Below are 18470 nucleotides of genomic sequence, written 5' to 3' on the forward strand. Positions count from 1 at the left end.
TGATCTAAGCTCTGAAATTACAAAAAACCAACCCCACCCAATTTAAATAATTATTATAAAACCAAAAATTAATAATAAAAAATTCAAGACAACGAGAAAGCATAGTCCGCGACGACATGCACATTTTTTTTTATATATAATTATTTAAACTGTGAGGGGTGTTTTTTTTTAATTTTCAGACTTTGATCAAATGGTGTGAAGATCAAAGGTCTGAAAACTAACGGTGAGTGCTACATTGAGACCATTTTTCACCAATGCAATCGAGAATAGATGGGGATAAAGTGATATTGAGCCAAAGTATAAGGGGAAACGTATAATTTATCCTTCTTTTAATTTATCTATTTGTGTATAATTTCGGCCCAATATTAGAAATAGCAATTATGGCCCATTTCATTTAGATACCCATTTCGGTAAATTGTAATTTGGCCCATCTAATTAATGTCTTTATGGATTATATTTTGAAAAAATAGCATTTAACTCCCTGTGGTTTAAACTTTGTGCATATGATCCCTTGTAGTTTCAATATAAGCACATTACCCCCTGTAGTTTGAACTTTGTGCATATGACCCCCTTGTACTTTTAATATAAGCACTTAACCTCCTTACGGTATTCTTCTTGGTAAATAATCATGCTCATTTGGAAGAAGAATTTTTTAAAAGTACATGAAGTTATGTGCTTATATTAGAATACAAGAGGATCATGTGTTATATTAAAAATAGAAGGTGATTATTTGCACAGAGTTCAAACAGCAAGGGGTAAATGTTATTACCCTTATATTTTACCAGTCCTGCGTATTTTTATAATATATATGAATAAAGAAATACAATTTTTAAATACCGCAAATTTCAATCTGAACATTAACAGGAACAAAAAATATTTGAATTTTAAAAATTCAAGCTTTCAGATAACTTCAAAACAAAATTGGAACTTGTTTTTAACTTCTGAGGACTCAGATTTTTCTAAAAATACTATTTTTTTTTTTTTTTTTTTTTTTTTTTTGATTCGGTTCATCAAATTTTCACCATGCTAATTGTCACGAAGGCTACCAAATTTGAGTCTTTATGCAATACCTCTAAATTTCAATCTTTATTCAAGATAACTAATTTCTTCTATTTGTACAAAAACTATTTTGCAAACAAGATCTAAATGCAATCCAACTCTATCAAATAGTCACTATTGAAAGTGGTCCAAATCCAAATTCAACCAAAAAAGGTATGGAATAATTAATGGTCCAAAGAACACATAAAAGATTTCATAGCATGTGAGTGAGACCAATTTCACATGAAATTGTGAAAAAAGGCATTTTCAACACCAAATATTCCTAAAAGTCTTTATTATTCAACAAAAATTTAAATATATAATACAAAAACATCACAATTCCATTCACCACACCCAAAAACAGATTCCACATGCGTTGAGCCTAAAAAGTGTATGTGTAACCGTCCACCCCAAAATCATAACTAGAAGAAGCCCGAATAAAAAGATATCGGGTTTTCGACCCGGCCCGAAATTTACAACCCGTGGAATTTTCTTGACAAAGGTGTACACTAAGATCACACTCTACGAAGACTTTCGAGTGAATCTTGGGGTGGAAATTAAAACTAAAATTTCAACATTTGTCGGTTCTAGTTCGACGCTCTCCGAGTATGGAACAATGTTTTTCAATCAAAAAAAATCTTGATTTCCGATTTTTTGAGCTTTTTTCAAATCCAAAAATGCTAGTTCTTGAACAAATTTATTCATTCCAATTTTTGAATTTAGATTTTCAAATTTTTAAATGCTAATTTTGATCGATTCATCTTACTTCATTACTACGTAAAATAAAATAAAAATCTTAATTAGTTCCAAATTTAATTTAATAATATAATTTTTTTCCGGCTTGAATTATGGTTAGAATCTTAATTATTATTGGTCACATGTTTCAAATCCTAACAAATCTAAATAGCTTCTCACATGTGTTTGTCCTTTGTAAATTATGTTGAATTCCAATAATAATAATAATAATAATAATAATAATAATAATAATAATAATAATAATAATAATAATAATAATAATAATAATAATAATAATAATAATAATAATAATTATTATTATTATTATTATTATTATTATTATTATTATTATTATTATTATTATTATTATTATTAATTATTATTATTATTATTATTATTATTATTATTATTATTATTATTATTATTATTAAAAAAATAAAAATATAACAATTTTTTTTCAATAAAATTAAAATTAATCTCACCCACATGAATATATCAAGGTCCACTAATGAATTGGTCATGGCATTGGCACTCACACACCTGTCCAATAAGAAAATTCCAATTTAATTATTTATTATTTATGTCATCCTCTACTAATTGGGAAGATATGTGTTAGGGTTTATTCTAAATTAAAATATCTTGGATTAAATAATTGACTTATGCATCTTTTTTTTCCACCGCAAATTGATTTTCAACCACACAAATTTCATTATTGTAATCATTTGTGTTTTGGCGTTGAAGGTAAAGAGTGGGGCGGCAACTTCGTTTTGACGCTAAGGATAAATATTCTACTATCATTTATATGAATGAATTCTATCCATCTATTTAATTTTATTTATTATATTAGTCAAACTTTTTTGAATATATTCTTTTATTTCATCGAACATTATCGATTGTTCAATTCCAATAAGGCTCAACTCAATTAATTTTTTAGACCCAAGTAATATTTGTTAGAAAAAAATCGGGTACGGCCACTGATGTATGATTAAATAACTTCCATATATATATGACATCGATAATTACAAACACTATCATAAGCTATAATTTCGTCTGCCAGTTATATCTGTACAGAGCTATGACTAATGGAATCTTGAAGATTCTATGGAATATTCGATATAAATTTCCTGATAAAATCAAGGGAAGTAAATGTAATATTTAAACTTATCATTGCACCATGCACTCCGACAAGGATTGATGGAGGAATGTAAATCATGGTAACTCAACGGCTCGTTAAGGTAGCGGACCCGGACCTGGTGCCCACAAGGAACCAACCCTCATTGGAGTTGAAATTCCCACACTGCGGCTGCCAGGATTCGATCCTAGGACCTTGCACCAATTTACCACCTCCGGAACCAGTTGAGCTACACCCATGCGGGCATATTTAAACTTATCATAATTCTATATAAGGTTTACTTGTCACCTAAAATAAATTGAAGTGATGAAGTTTGTGACTATATCAGCACTCAAGTCTAATGATAATATATAGAATTATGAGCATTTGTCACATATAGTTTATTAAAATATAAACTATTAGACCTTAAATATAGTGTGCGTGGAACTTTTATATTATATATAGATATATATATCATGGATTAAATTATCCACTATTGTTTATAAGTTAATCTTATCCTACTAAGATAAAAAAAATTACTTTAAAGAGTGACAAGCAAGAAAGAAGGTATTATAGAAACATAGAATGATAGAATTTTTGTTTTTTCCAATTTTACTAGTGCCGAAAATTGAATTTGATTTGATCACTCCGAAGATGAGATGAAATTTCCAACAAATTTGTCGTGCCTCGTGAAAATTCCTATGGGTCTATGTAACCACAACATTTGAATATCAAACATTTTTTCAATTTTTACTATTACCCATGCTTTCAAAATCGAACTTGATAAATACAGAACGTCGTCTTTTAGTGTATATGTGATATACACTAATTTCATATTTTTCTTTGAAACCTTTATTTTGTCAGATATTCGCATTATTAATTGTCAAAACACGAGTTTATCAAATTTTGTAGTATCTATTGCAGACGCTCGTTTTTTAGATTTGTGAAGCTTTCGAATTGTTCCACTATTTTTTATGTTTTTAATCCACAAAAACCACCCGGAAACTCTATAAGTAGAAACTTTTTAAAAAATATATATATAATTATTAATATAAAATTATAAATAAGCAATACTAGAATACATAACATACTTTTCTAGTTTGGAGTTTGGAGTTTGGTGATGTCACTGTCTTATCCTTCCGACCATTGACGTAATTAAACAACAATTCGTGGTTATATTTAATATTATTTTTAATTAAAATTTAAAAAATAAATAAATAAAATCAGTGATATAAATACAGAGCACTCATGATCAACATTATTATCACTCACAAAAGAAGAAAAAAAAAAACATTAGCTCTCTCTCTCTCTCTCTCTCTCAAACATACAAATTAGAAATCTGAGAAATGACCAAGGTATATCCAAACGCAGCATCGCCGCTGCCGGCGGCGGATCCGGCGCCGGTAACGGAGAATTTCAGTGGAGGCAAAGGAGATGATCGGAATCCTACGGTGCTCACGGTGTGGAAGAAGTCTCTGCTCTTCAACTGCGACGGATTCACCGTGTACGACGCTCGTGGAAACCTTGTCTACCGGGTCGATAACTACATTTCCGGCAACAGAGCCGGCGAGGTTGTTCTCATGGACGCTTCCGGCAACTCTCTTCTCACGATCCGCCGCCGCAAGGTAAAAAAAAAATTAATAATAAATAATAATCCACCGCCGCCGCCGCTGTGTGTGTGTGTGAGTGTGTTTTTTTTTTTAAATCGGAGATTAACTGATCGATCAATTTAAAATGATGCAGAAACTGAGGTTGTTGGGGGACAGCTGGTCGGTGTACGACGGCGAGACGGCGGTAAACCCTAGGTTTTCGGTGGAGAAAAACGTGAACCTCGTCGGCGGCGGCAGCAGCAAAACCGTGCTGGCGCAAGTGGCGGAGAAGAACAATGCGTCGGTTTACGGAATCGAGGGCAGCTATTCGCAGCGGCGATGCGCCGTGTACGACGGGAAGCGGCGGCAGGTGGCGGAGATCAAGCAGAAGGAAGCCCCCTTCAAAGGCGTAGCTTTCGGGACCGACATTTTCAATCTAGTCGTACAGCCTGGATTCGACGCCGCCGTCGCCATGGCCGTCGTCATTCTCGTTGATCAAATGTACGGATCTTCTTCACCTCGACGACGTCGTCGTTTAAGCCTCTAATGAATAAAAACGACTCGTTGATCTTTCGGAATCGCCTCTCTTTCATTTTTGTTTTTAAATATTTTCGACAGCTTTTTCGGTCTTTTCATTTTTGATAAAAGACCTAAAACAAAGCTCGTTTTCCATTGCCAGTGTACAGCGAGGATTTGTGTCTGTATATCAATTTTATCAATTTTTCGTAAAATCACACAGCGATCCGCTTCACATGATCGAATTAAACAACTAAATATGATCGTTAAAAGCTCGTCTGAACTTTGATTCGTTAGAATTAAACAACTAAATATGATCGTTAAAAGCTCGTCTGAGCTTTGATTCGTTAAAGTAACGAATTAAGCTCAATATGAACGAAATATGTTCAATACGACTCAGTTGTTACTATAATTCGTGTAAAACTTCAATTTATTTAGACAAGCTTAAATTGAATATACTAATAAGGGATATATTTACTAATCAGTATGTATGTGTATACATACATAATTATATGTAATTGTCATGAATTTTTTATGTGCAGTGTAACGTCAAAAATTTGATTCATATGCATAATTGCAGAAACAATACTAAAAAAAAAAAAAAAAGAACATAAATTATTTGTCCAGTACATAAAACTCGAATCCAATTTTCTTCGAACCGTTCACAAAATCCATAAATAAACGAATCCATGCAATATCCAATCCGGAACTCAGAAATAAACAAAACGTTTACAAACAAACATAATTCTGGTTTACTAAACCACTCGAAAAGAACGAAAGATTTATTTAGTAAGCCGTAAAACTTTTTCAGTTTCCCCTTTCATTCCTTAGAAGAACGCCAGCCACCATACGCAGCAGGCCTGCGATCACGGTCACGGTCGTCCCGCCACCTGTCGCCATTCGGGGCCGGCCGATCGTCTGGTCGGCTTCCAGTTGACCCAGCACCATCAGCAGCCATTCTCTTGAACCTGGGAACGTATTTCCCGCCTGCTGAAGCAGGTGCAGCTGCAGCAGCTGCAGGAGCAGCCGCAGGTGCAGCAGCAGGAGTAGGCGCTACCTCGACAGAGCGTGTGGTGACAGACAAATCCCTCTTCTGCCTTTCCTCAGCCTCCCTCTCTCTCTGCCTCTGCTTCTCGGCAATTTCGTCCTGCTTCGCCTTGTACTCGGCTGCCTCTCTCTTTTTCCTATTCAGCTCTGCACATTATAAACATGATAGTCAAATATATAAATATATATATATATATGTATATATTGATAGTAAATTGAAATTTTAGATGGAAACGTAATGTACCTTCGAGCTTTCGTGCTTCCTCCTCTTCGAGCAATTTTTTCTGCTTCTCCTCTTCACATCGCAAATAATAAATCATTTTCCTCTTGGCTTCCCTTTCTTGTTTTCGTGACTGGAGAATTTGTTTGATTCTATTTTCTCTCTCCTCCTTGAGCCTATCGAATTCACCTCTCCTAAGACTCACCACTCTTTCTCGGAATATTTTCTGTCATAAATCAATCCACCATGTCAGCGAAATATATCAAGAATTATTTGCGTACAAACAAATCTAGAATGCATCACCAAAATACTACAATTCAATGCAAAACTATTTCGAAATTTCGTATTTTCAACCTTCGAAAAAGTTAAGCCAAGAAGCAAGCGATAATCCAGTTATGCAACTTTGATTAAAATCTAACGATTTAAACTCGGATTAGATTCATATATTAGTTCCCATATTTCAAATGATAATCATATTTTAGAGATTCAGCCACAAAACCCTAGGCGAAAAATTTGGTAGAATAGATTTCAAATCTTCCAAGCCAAGCAAACAATCCGACCATAGCATTTTATACACACATGAAGAGGTAATTTGAAAATCGGAATTCTCTTGTAAATAAAACTAAATAGTCGGGTTACAAAAGTGATAAGTCGATAATAACCAACCTGGTTCTCCAGCATCCGCGACAGCCTCTTTTTTTCCTCTAGGTCACCAGCATGTCGCTGCCTGCTTACATCAATCTCTTGCTGTGTACCAAAATCAAAAAGCAAAAAACGAAAAAAAAAAAACAAAACCGTATCAGTAAACACACAATATTTACACAATATATATACACATATTATATACTTATATATATGCATATAACACGGAAAACAAGATCATGCATTAATATACCTGCTGCTCAAGAACATGCAGAGCCTCCTCTTCAGTTAAACGATGCTGAAACAGAGTTTCGATAAGTGGGGCCGCCTCTTCTCTTTTAGCCCTCTCCAAGTGATCCATAGTTTTTCCGAGCTTCTGTAGTCTCTTCTCCATTTCTTGCTTCTCCCTCATCTGCTCGTTAACAGCAAGCTCCAACAAGCTCTGCCTAGTTATTTTCTCCTGAAAAATCCCAAATTGATTTTAAAATCTGTCGAATCAAATAATCGGGTTTCACCAAAATAAACGAACAGTTATAATATAACTCACCCCGTCTAAAACTGTTCTCTTTCCTTTCTTCTTACTGCGTTTTTCAGCTTCTTGAAGTAAAGCTTGAGCCTCCTCGAGCTCACGTGCTTCTATTTCTCGCAGAATCCGTTGATTCTTCATTTGCTCGAATTCAGAGGCAAGTCTTCTTTGCTCTGCCTCTTCGGTTATTTTCTGCGTTTTCAGCCTCTTTGCTGCCTCCTCTCGTTCCTTTATAATTCGCAAGTGAAAGTTTTATACTAAATCAGATGGCCTATATCTCGTAAAATAAACATTTTATTCGGAATAAACAAAAAAATAGCACATACCATCTCCAAAAGCTGGCGTTCTTGTTCCTCTTTCCGCTTCTCGATTATCGACTTGCGTGCAAGAAGTCGCTTGTGTTCTTTTTCAACCACATCGAGTAAATCTGGAAGTGTTTCGCCTAATTTTGTTCTTTTTGCAGGAGGGCAGATCATGGCCCTCGATTTGCTGAGGGATTCAGCGAATACAGACAAGTGGTGTTGTATGCCTTCTGATTCCAAACCCTGAAACGAAAATAAATTCATTACATATAAAAAAATTAATGGATCAAAAAAATTGAAAGAATTAATTATGGAAAAAAAATGGTTACCTTATTACCGAACAAAACAGCGCCCTTCCTGTAATCAACTTTCATAGCTAAGTAATTATTCTTGACTGCTTCAACAGAGATCTTCTCGACATTTGGAAAGTCGAAGAACGGAATTATCTTTGACAGGTTAACAATGTTGATAGTCTGATACACCTCCGAGACCTGTATATAGATAGATAGATATTAACATGAATTATCGCAGCTAAGTATTTGAACCAGTAGTAGAATGACAGCTGGCGATAAAAACGTACCCTTCGAAGCAACCTAAGAGCAGCGAGCTTCTCCAGAGAAGAGACATACTGCGAGAGCTGAATTTCTGGAACAGACGAAGCGGAAGCGAGTTTACCTCCGAGCTTCGAGACTTTGGTCAACAATGGCTCCACTTCTACTGCAAGGTCCAAAGGGAGACACTCGTGTTCCAGAATATGGTAAAGGTCCTTCACTTCTTGAGTTGCACAGTTCAGTACACCTTTCGCCACCTAAGCAAAAGACCACAGTAATAGAAATTAAGAAAACCAAATCGAGAAAAGACTGTTTTAGCCTCGTAAAGTGAGGTTCTTGAATTAAAATCAGCTGAGTTCTAACTTACCAAATCAGAGAGAAGAGCAGACCTCGAAAGCTGAAACGTAACAAAATAGACTGAAGTTATAAAAAAATTAATCGACAACTTAAATGAAAGGGAAAAATTATTCAGTCTTGAACGTATATTTACCACTTCTTTATGTTCGGAGCTGGATTCAACATCAAAGGCGATAAGTTTTGCCATTCTGGAACTGCGTTCTTTCTCGTTTTCAAGTTCCAAATGAGATGCCCCGTACGAGGTTTCATACAGGGGTGCCGAGAGTGCAGCTAAAACAACTGAAGATGCAATCAACTGCAAGTCTTTCTGGTTCAAATTCTTATTAAAACCCTTCTGAAGTGAGAAAAGCTTGAGCCACGCATAAGCATGGTAAAGATGGTTCGACGAAGACTTCCAGAAAATTTCAGACAGCTTCGAATAGTAAACCACCATTAAGGAAGACTTAGGTGTCTTTTTAACCATGCACATCAGTCCATGTATATCCTCGATCGAACGAAAGGCTTCCTATAAAACAAAAAACAAGCAACAAAAGGCAAATGACTAAGTAAATCTATGACTATTGTAATAATAGTTTGCGGGATCGAGAATCGAGAAATTGACATACCTGCCAAAGATTAAGCTCGGTAGCAACTTTGAGCTGCTCAAATCGAGTGTCGAGATACAACTGCAAGCTCTCGGGATTAGCAAGATCGGGCCTATCTCGCTGGTCTTTGTACTTGTTAAGGTTTGCGAGGTGGTTCCGAATTATTTCACACAATCTCCTAAATTCCGTCATTCGTTTGTATTGCTTGCAGAATTGAAAGGCTCGGTGTGCAGTCATCTGAACAATAAAAGTTACGTAAGTACATTGAAAAAAACCCCATGTGAACACGCATCGCATAAAAATCAGAAATCTCCTCGATTATGACAAATGATAACCCAATTAATAACATCAACAATCAAAGTATCTGACAAATAACACATGAAGTTTATCGAGAAATCGGATGTGAATACATATTGAAGGATTCAGGCTTACAGCATATAGGGCTTCCAATCTCGAATTGTTGCGTAAAATATCCAAAATAGTTCGATAAGTCTCCCACAGGAACTTGAACCACTCGCGATCAGATCTATTTTTTCCTTTGTCCACATTAACATAGCTCATCATAAGATCCTCGGGCCGTTGATCGGCTTCCAAATCATCTACATTGAGAGCATCCTCCAATTCCTGGGAGGCGTGCTCGACTTTATCGGTGGCCAATCGAAGCAGATGCTTGATGACCTCCTCGAGTGAACCGATGTTCACCTGTTGACAGATCCCTCGGTACTGGATAAGCCCATCCTTCGCGTGTCTTCCTCTCTTCATATCCACACACAGTTCCACGTATTTGAACATGATTTTCTCGTGCGTTCTCGTCCATGCCCGGTGTCTCCGGGAGGTGATGAAACTGTGTAAAGTTTCGAGAGCCTCTTGATTTTGACCCACATTGATCAATTCTGCAATACACACCGATTGAATTGATGAAAAAAAAAATCACTATTGAACCATAATTGAACAAAATAAAAGAAATTTGATTGAACAACATTAAAAGAAAACAAAACTAAAAAAAATCAAATCTTTACAAAATAAAACAAATTTGATTTAAAACAAAACAAAACTAAAAAAAATTAAATCTTTAATTTACCTTCGGCTCTGTTCAATGAATTCTCGGGTCTGGCAAAATAATTTGCCATTTTGGCGGCGTTGTAGAGGAAAACGAAAATTTGAAGATCGGCGTTGCAAAGAAAAACGAAGAACGAAGAACGGAACGGAAGCGGCGGCGCGTAGAAACGAAAATTTGAAGATCGGCGTTGCAAAGAAAAACGAAGAACGGTTTCGGCGTTGCAAAGAAAAGCGAAGAACGAAGAACGGAAGCGGCGGCGCTGAGAGAGCAAAACCTAATTGCGTTGAATACCAATACCTAATTTTTTTTTTTATACTTGTATATTTAATATATATTATACGGAGAGAGAGAAAGCAACCGAATTCCTAATTGAGATATTAAGTTATTAACCAGAACCAATTTGATTATGGGTTAATATGCCATGAGCCCCTCAAAGGAAACCTAATTTGAACTAAATGACAAATCCAAATTCAATCTTTTAATTAAATCCTTAATTTTAAATAATATATGAGCCACATCCCTAATTTTTTTTTAATCCCTATCTTGCCCTTATACCCTAAATTATATAAACAGACATTCACGGCAATTGAGATTTATTTTTCTTCTTTTTGTTTTCTCTCCCTCTCTCACACGTTCTCTCTCTCCATCTCCCTCTCTCTCACACGTTCTTTCTATCTTCCCTTTCTCTCTCTCGTTCTTTGCTCTCATCTTTCGATCTTTCTCTTATTCTTCAGTAGTTGCACGAAGGCAACCACCGCCGGCAATGGAGAGAGCAGGAACACGGGCTGTGGATCGAGAGAGTGTGGAAGTAGCGACGGCGGGTGGAGACGGCGGCGGCGGCAGTGGAAGGAGGCGGCGGCAGCGGCGGCGGCGTCGGGTGGAGGCGGCGACGGGTGGAGGCGGCAACGCCAGGCGGAGGCGTGGTGGGGGTTGTGATTATGGTTGAGATGTTATGGAAAGTATATTTTTTACTAATAAATTGGATTTGATTTTCGTGTTTTTTGAAATATTTTTGCTTGATTTGGGTTCAAATGTCAGATCTAGGTTTTCCCAAAATTGGTAGATGACTATGGTCGCGGTGGCTGCGAGCGTGGGTTGCTAGGGTTGGCGGCGGCTGCGTTGGCGGCTAGGGTTTGCGACGGCTTGGTGGCTAGGGTTTGGTAGTAAAGTATAGTACACTGTAGTATACTATACTACACCGTAGTATACCATAGTACATCAGTACACTATAGTATACTACAGTATATCGTAATATACCATAGTATACTACTGAAAAATTGAAAAATATGTAAACAGAAATAAAAAAAAAAAAAAAAGCATTTTGTTTTTGTAATTCTCAATATTAAGACGGAAAAAAAAAAGGAAAAAAATACAGAAATTTTATAATAGTGTATAAAATGCTAAAATGATAAAGGAAAAAAGGCAGACAAAAAGATATTCTGAGAAAAAAAATATTATATAGAAATATGAAAATATTAAATGCATAATAAATAAAAGGATAAATACAGTTTGGAATTTACTTAATCAATATTTCGAATTTGAGTGGAGGGGTATTTTTGGAATGAATTTTAAAAAGGATGTGAAGCAAATGTTTAGTTAGACTTGTCATTTAGTTCAAATAAGTTTTGTCACTAGGGACCTATATCCTAAGACCCCTTTGATTATATATATAAGGGAAAATTGTAGTTTTGGTCCTCTATGTTGGCATATTTAAGAGTTAGTCCTCTAACTTGTCATGTTTCAATTTACATGCAATAACTTTGCAAATATAGTATTTTTAGTCCTATTTTGCATCATTTTTTAATTCTATAGCGCGGCGCATTTTACTTAAATGGATGTTTGGAAATAGAAAAATTCGACATCTAATTTACCAATGGTAGAACTTTAATTATGTGAGACGACACATCAATAAACCAAATTAGAAGAGTATTTATAATTTTTATGTGTCCATATAAATAAAGTTCTGCGAGTTTGTTAGGTACATCATTAAACGGCCCGACTAAATTTCAAAGTTCAAGTGAAATATGACTAAATATAATAATTTTGCATAATGATTGCATATATAATTGAAATAAGACAAGACTAAATCCCTAAAAAGACTAACATATAGGACCAAAATTATAATCTTCCATGTTTTCGTAGTTGAACGGAATTTCCTACTTGAACCGATTTTTATTTATTGGTATAATAGATCTGTGTCTTTCGTTTAATCACTTAAATCAAAACTAATATAATCCCAATTATTAAAATATAAAATGTGTAGTATGGTTATATATATAATATATTAAATAATTAGTTAATAATATATTTTGGAAAAAAATGGAATTATTAGGAATTATTTTGCGGATATCAAATTGGATCGGAAATCTGAATTTCCAAATGATTATATATAATTATAATGATATAACTTGACAAATTCAAAAATCGGAATATTGGATATCAAAATGAAGATATTTCTTCTGGATTCGAAAATTTCCAAATTGAAATCGACTGAATTCCGCAATTTCATTTCGGCTTGCATCCAATGTTAGTTTTTATTTTATTTTAATGGCCCATTAACCTTTGAATTTAAATTTATTAATTGTGGGTAATTCAATTATGGTATTCAGGTGATTTTATGGTAATTGATTTGTAACGTTGAAGGCAATAAAAGACCATGATGGGTGGGATTTTTCTTCTGCCGTTACAAATCAATCGTGGCCCTCTTCTCTCGTCTATAAAAGAAATCCACAACTCTTCTCCTCAACTATCAGACGCAAATTGAGAATTCCATCACTTACAGAAATACTTAGTGAGTTGTGATTTGAGAGAGATAGAGAGAAGAAGGTGTGCTACGAATAAATGTTTTCACAAGGAGATTCAGAGGAGGCCTGGCTAGGCTCGGCTTGTAGATTACCATCGTTCATCATCTCTATAGGAATCCATGGCGAACGGTATGTCGATAATCTCTATTACGTGATTATATTCTTAAGATGAATTTGATTTCAAGATTCTGTGATTAAGGTTTTCCACATAAAATTAAATAAAAGTCTTTGATCCAAATCACATCTTATAGGATGGGCAAATTGAAATATCGGGGAAGCCGTGTGCAATGAAAAATGCAAGCACGCCTTGGGGAGGGTTTTTTCTTTATTTAAGTAATATAACAAAGAAATTATCTAGTTCTGGTTCGAATGGAATTGGTATACCGTTGGAAATATTATTGGAAAATATTGATTTAATATTTTATTCTGTTAAATTTATTTTCTCAAAATTATTTATTGATAATAAATCACTTCAAATATTTAGTTGTAGAAAATAATCAAGGAAGGGCAATCGTAAAAAATACGATGGTTTTAAGACACTAATTCGATCGAAGTGTGTCAATTCAGTTCGAAAAAATACCTATTAACCGAATTAATGTTTGCTTTATACGAAAATTACAATACGTTTTCATGAAATTATTTTCCTCAAAGTTATAATTATTTTCCTCAAAGTTATAAGTATTGACCACAATTTTGTTAGAATATATAAAACAAAAAAAAAAGCCACCGTTTAAATCATGTAATTCGAAGAATTATTTTCTTGAATGAACATATATTTTGTGAAAATTCTCCTTTTGTATTCTCAATGAGAGTTCAAAACAAATTTGTGTCTCTATAGATTTTAGGATCTCTAGTGCTACTTTGATATAGAACCGTGTGCATCACTACAAGATAATAATATTGTCGTAAGGACAAACAGTCGAATTCTTGTCTCGGTCCTTTTGTGGAAGCTATTTGTGAAGTCGCACGTATTCAGTGGTGGATCCAGCTATGGTCTAGGGTGTGCAGTTGCACAACCTTGAGTTTAGACAACTACTACTATTATCCAAAATCTTACAATAAAGGCTGTTGGTTGATGAGGTAAAGATACTCTTCATCCAATATTAAGTCCCGGGTTCAATTCCTTGCCACTGCACGTATCATATTGGACGGGGCATATTTGGTGGGATTGTGTTTGTTTGGCCAAATACTATGCACATGCACTGCGTAGGATTTTTGCCTATGTTGGACGGGGGATTCAGTAACAAATTAGTAAGTAGGATTTTTGCCTATGTTGGACGGGGGATTCAGTAACAAATTAGTAAAAACAAATACTATTTGCATTGGTATTTTGTTGTTTGCAATTCAATACTATTTGCAAACAACAAACAAGGTTGTCGTAGAACCGCCACCCAAGATTGGGGCGAGAAACAAGGTTGTCGTAGAACCACCACCCAAGATTGGGGCGAGAATCTCCTGAATTGCCTTCCATCGTAACAACTGGAGAAGTAGAAATTAAATACCAACAACAAACAAGGTCTCCAAAAGCAAACGATTTTTCCAAACAAAGAACAAGCAACATATCCCACAACCAAAAAACAAACGAAAAATATTTGTTTATAGTTTGTTGAAGGTTCTAGCTATGGAAGGATTCAAAAGGGAAGAAAAAATATCGGAATCGAGAAAGGGAAGGGAGTAAGAAATTGATCAGATTTTTTCTTCGAAAGATGCTTATCGAAAGAAAAAAAAATAGAACGGAAGAGAAACATGGAGAGGCACGAGATAGAGAGGCAGAGAGAGATGAGAGATTAGATATAGGTGGAGAAAGATACGTAAGATTAGAGAGAGAGGGAGAGTGATATATTGGATTTACTTTCTTTTTAATTAAGGGTGTTTATGTCAATGTACTAATTATTTTATTTTATTTATATTAATTTTTTTTATCAAATGACCTAGACCTATATTCATCTAATAGTTAGGATCTCCACATATATAAGTCCAAAATGAGGGGTGTCTAGCCAATTTCCCCTTACAAAAAAAAAGATAATTAAAATTCAAAATATTTGTGTGATGGATGAAATTCAATACACATATCTGTTAACAAAAGAACTGAAAAAACTCTTGCATTATTTCTGGAAAAGTAGTGTTATAACTTGTTTTTACAACGCATAGATGTGATTTAATTTCGAACGACAACCTCCTATCAAGCCCCATTGTAAGATAAACGATTTCGAAAGATTTTGACCTTGAATTTTTTTCACAAGAATGGTGCGACTTTCTTTCTTCTTAAAGAATTAAGAACCAATGAGTCGCGATATACTGTTCATTTTTCTTTTATTTTGTAATGGACAAATGGTGTTCTATACAATATTTGACGAGAAAAAAATCATCTATTAGTAATTAAATTATATAAGTGCACTAATATATTTTGTCACCATTATTAATTTTTATGAACTGAATAATAAGATATCACGGTTGACAAGAATCGTATTTCCTCAAGCCAGCTACAAAAGTTAAAGTTCGTAATTAAATATTATTATTTTATTAAATTATTATTACTCTCTTTAGAGATAGCCACAGTCGGGAACCGCTCAGTGTGGGATAAGATTCCCGCTCCGATTTTACTTCATCACGATATTATTATATGTATTTTACACAAATGACCAAAAAATTTGAATTTTCAAATTCCCCCAATTTCAAATAATCAAAAATAATGTAAGTTAGGTTGAAGAAGTTTCGCTTTCTCATAAGATTTATGAAAAATCTAGAAATCCTAAAAACCTTTTCACAATAAATATTTTTCAGAAATGGCGCAAGATATTTGTGAATACTCTAGAAAGTCATCCTCAATCCTAAATTTAAGTTGATCCACCGATGGCTTAAGGTATATATAAAATAATTCATCTTCATTAAATCAATGCATATTTTTAACTTCATTGGTTTTCACTTTGTCCACACATTCGTCCACATTCAAAGCAGAATCTTCCAATTGAACCATTGAACCGAAACAATGTTCATTTGTTGACAGATTCTCTGGTACTGAATCAACCCATTGAACATGATCTTTTCGCGTGTTCGGATCCATGCTCGTTACCTCCTTGATCTTCTCGTGCGTTCTCGTCCATGCCCGGTGTCTTCGGAGGTGATGAAACCATACACGCGATGAGAAAACTCACTATTGAACGGATTGATTGAACAAAAATTAAAATAAAAAATTAAAAATTAAAAAAATCAAATCTTTGATTTACCTTCGGCTCTGTTCAGTCAATTCTCGGGCCTTGCAAAATAATTTGCCATATCGGCGGCGGCTATGTTCAGCGAATTCTCGGGCCTTGCAAAATAATTTGCCATACCGGCGGCGTTGCGGAGAGAAACGGAACAGTGAGCAGCGTCGTGTTGAAGGGATAGCCTATACTTATATATTATATATTATATATAGAGAGAGAAAAGAACCGAATTTCCTAATTGAATCAAAACTAAAATTAACCAAAACTATTTTGATTATATATATATATATATATAGGAAAATTGTAGCTTTGGTCCTCTATGTTGTCTTATTTAGGAATTAGTCCTCTAATTTGTTATTGTTCAGTTTTATATGCAATAACTTTACAAATATAGTATTTGTAGTCCTATTTTGGCATTTTGCATGATTTTCTAATTTGTAATTTCACTTTCCCCTTGTACTTTGACTCGATGTTACTTTACCCTCTTGTACTCTCAATTGCATCGATTTTCCCCTTTGTACTCTGGTTCAATAGCACTTTACCCCTTCTAATCTCAATTGCATCGATTTACCCCCTTGTACTTTGGCTCGATATCACCTTACCCCCTTCTACTATCAATTGCACCGATTTGCTCCCATGTACTTGAAAATTTGTCTCAATGTGGCCATCACCGTTAGTTTTCACACATTTGACCTTAACACCGTTTGATCTAAGTTTGAAAATTACAAAAAGAGTAAAAATCAGTTTGCCACCTAAATTAAGGCACGTTTTGCACTTTGCCCCCTAAACAAAAAAAAAATTGCACGTTTTTACCCGAACTCGATAATTCATTGCACGGTGCCTCCTAAAAGGAATATTCCGACAATTTTGACCGAAATATTACAGCACGTGTGTTGCACATGAGATTTGCAGGGGCAAATTTGTCCATCCACTTACATTCTATATTTTATCATTAAAAAAAAAAAAAAAAAAAGTAAAAAAAATTCCAGATTCTCATTAATTTTTCATCTTGTTCCTCTTGGTTATCTTGCTCCTCTTCTTTCAATTTATCATTCATCTTCTCTTCGATGCCCCCCCCCCCCCTCGTTTTTTTAATATTGGTTCTCGGCAAAAAAAAATCATTGAAGGCAAAAGGACAGCTGCGGTAGTTCTTGTGGTGGTGATTTGTCTTGCTCCTCATTTTGTTCTACATGGTTTTGATATCGAATTCAATGGTGATTTTTGTGAGAATTAACACTCAGACCCCTGTTTTTATTTTCTTGTTCTAACTGTTAATTTGGGCAAGCTGACCCATTGTTCGAGAAAACATAAAAGAATCTCTTCAACAACTTGACCGCCATTGCGCCGCCGCAGAAGATGAACCTGCCGGAGCTTCCATCGGTGGAGGAATTCGAGCTGCCGATTGTCGATCTGGGGCAGCTCGAGCTCGGAGTCTGCAAGAAGCAGATTATAAAGGCCTCGTCGGAGTGGGGTTTCTTCTAGGTGTGTTCAACCATGGGATTTCCGGCAAGGTGATGGAGAGATAATGAGATGCGAACAAATTTAAGCTGTTAAAGAAATATAGACATATTTTTCCTTATCTCTTCCCTCTTTTTTTATTTGTTCTCTTCTTCTTTGGTTGATTAAGGTTGTTGTCCTTTCCCTTAAATCAATTAAAAACGTGAAGCTCTGCGTGATATCAACATTCAACAATAGTTGAACCAGATAGGATTTGAGGAAGAAGGCAAATGTCGGAAAAATTAACTAAAATGGAGGAGAGAGAGGGGAAAATTAAACTAAACCCACTAATGAAAAAATAAAGGGGGAAAAGACAATTTTGCCCCTGCATTTTTACAGTTCCGGTAGATTTCGCCTGAAAATACCACTTTTTTGCAAGTTGCAACAGAAAAACGAGTTTAGGTAAAAACGTGCAAAAAAAATTGTTTGGGGGGTAATGTGCAAATCGGGCATTAATTTAGGGGGCAAACTGCTTTTTTACTCTTACAAAAAGGTCACCCCTTAAATAATTATTAAAAAATAAAAATATATAGAATACACATTCGAGCTCCACATTTTGAAACAAGGTGTATTGTTATTATCAGATTGTGGTACATCATAAACTGCATTTAGCACAAAACGAGGAAAACTAGAAAACATTCCACGGAATTTATATATTATTGAATTTGACACCATAGAGGTAGAC

The 18470-nt window shown here is 34.8% G+C and overlaps 2 protein-coding genes across 4 annotated transcripts; one reads left to right on the forward strand and one right to left on the reverse strand.

The window, feature by feature from the left end:
• The first annotated feature begins 4130 nt into the window (after positions 1 to 4130).
• LOC105955594 (LURP-one-like protein (DUF567)) lies at positions 4131 to 5226 on the forward strand. Its single transcript, XM_012979347.2, has 2 exons — positions 4131 to 4509; positions 4628 to 5226. Exons 1-2 carry the CDS (start codon positions 4231 to 4233, stop codon positions 5018 to 5020), a joined length of 672 nt encoding a protein of 223 aa, XP_012834801.2. The 5' UTR covers positions 4131 to 4230; the 3' UTR covers positions 5021 to 5226.
• A 381-nt stretch (positions 5227 to 5607) lies between these two features.
• Positions 5608 to 12161, reverse strand: LOC105955593 (eukaryotic translation initiation factor 3 subunit A). 3 transcript variants are annotated; one of them, XM_088820061.1, is made up of 14 exons: positions 12139 to 12161; positions 10300 to 10552; positions 9651 to 10111; positions 9240 to 9455; positions 8768 to 9139; positions 8645 to 8674; positions 8307 to 8534; positions 8056 to 8217; positions 7751 to 7969; positions 7446 to 7652; positions 7152 to 7358; positions 6923 to 7003; positions 6281 to 6482; positions 5608 to 6183 (listed from the first exon to the last, which is right to left on the reverse strand). In XM_088820061.1, the coding sequence occupies exons 2-14, from the start codon at positions 10346 to 10348 to the stop codon at positions 5810 to 5812; spliced, it is 2808 nt and encodes a 935-aa protein (XP_088676187.1). In that variant the 5' UTR covers positions 10349 to 10552; positions 12139 to 12161; the 3' UTR covers positions 5608 to 5809. The 3 variants fall into 3 exon arrangements, with proteins under 3 accessions (XP_088676187.1, XP_088676186.1, XP_088676188.1); XM_088820060.1 differs by lacking the exon at positions 12139 to 12161 and having other exon boundaries at positions 10300 to 10618; XM_088820062.1 differs by lacking the exon at positions 12139 to 12161 and having other exon boundaries at positions 9651 to 10215; positions 10274 to 10566.
• Positions 12162 to 18470: the final 6309 nt, after the last annotated feature.

Source organism: Erythranthe guttata, chromosome 6 (genome assembly GCF_056151865.1).
Source record: "Erythranthe guttata isolate IM_541 chromosome 6, IM_541, whole genome shotgun sequence".
Lineage (NCBI taxonomy): Eukaryota > Viridiplantae > Streptophyta > Magnoliopsida > Lamiales > Phrymaceae > Erythranthe > Erythranthe guttata.

Coding starts and splice junctions, on each gene's coding strand:
- LOC105955594 (XM_012979347.2), top strand. CDS start 4,231: ATGACCAAGGTATATCCAAACGCAGCATCGCCGCTGCCGGCGGCGGAT. Junction 4,510..4,627: donor TCACGATCCGCCGCCGCAAG/GTAAAAAAAAAA, acceptor AAAATGATGCAG/AAACTGAGGTTGTTGGGGGA.
- LOC105955593 (XM_088820061.1), bottom strand. CDS start 10,348: ATGGCAAATTATTTTGCCAGACCCGAGAATTCATTGAACAGAGCCGAA. Junction 7,970..8,055: donor CTGTTTTGTTCGGTAATAAG/GTAACCATTTTT, acceptor TTTTCGTTTCAG/GGTTTGGAATCAGAAGGCAT. Junction 7,359..7,445: donor AGAGAACAGTTTTAGACGGG/GTGAGTTATATT, acceptor GGGATTTTTCAG/GAGAAAATAACTAGGCAGAG.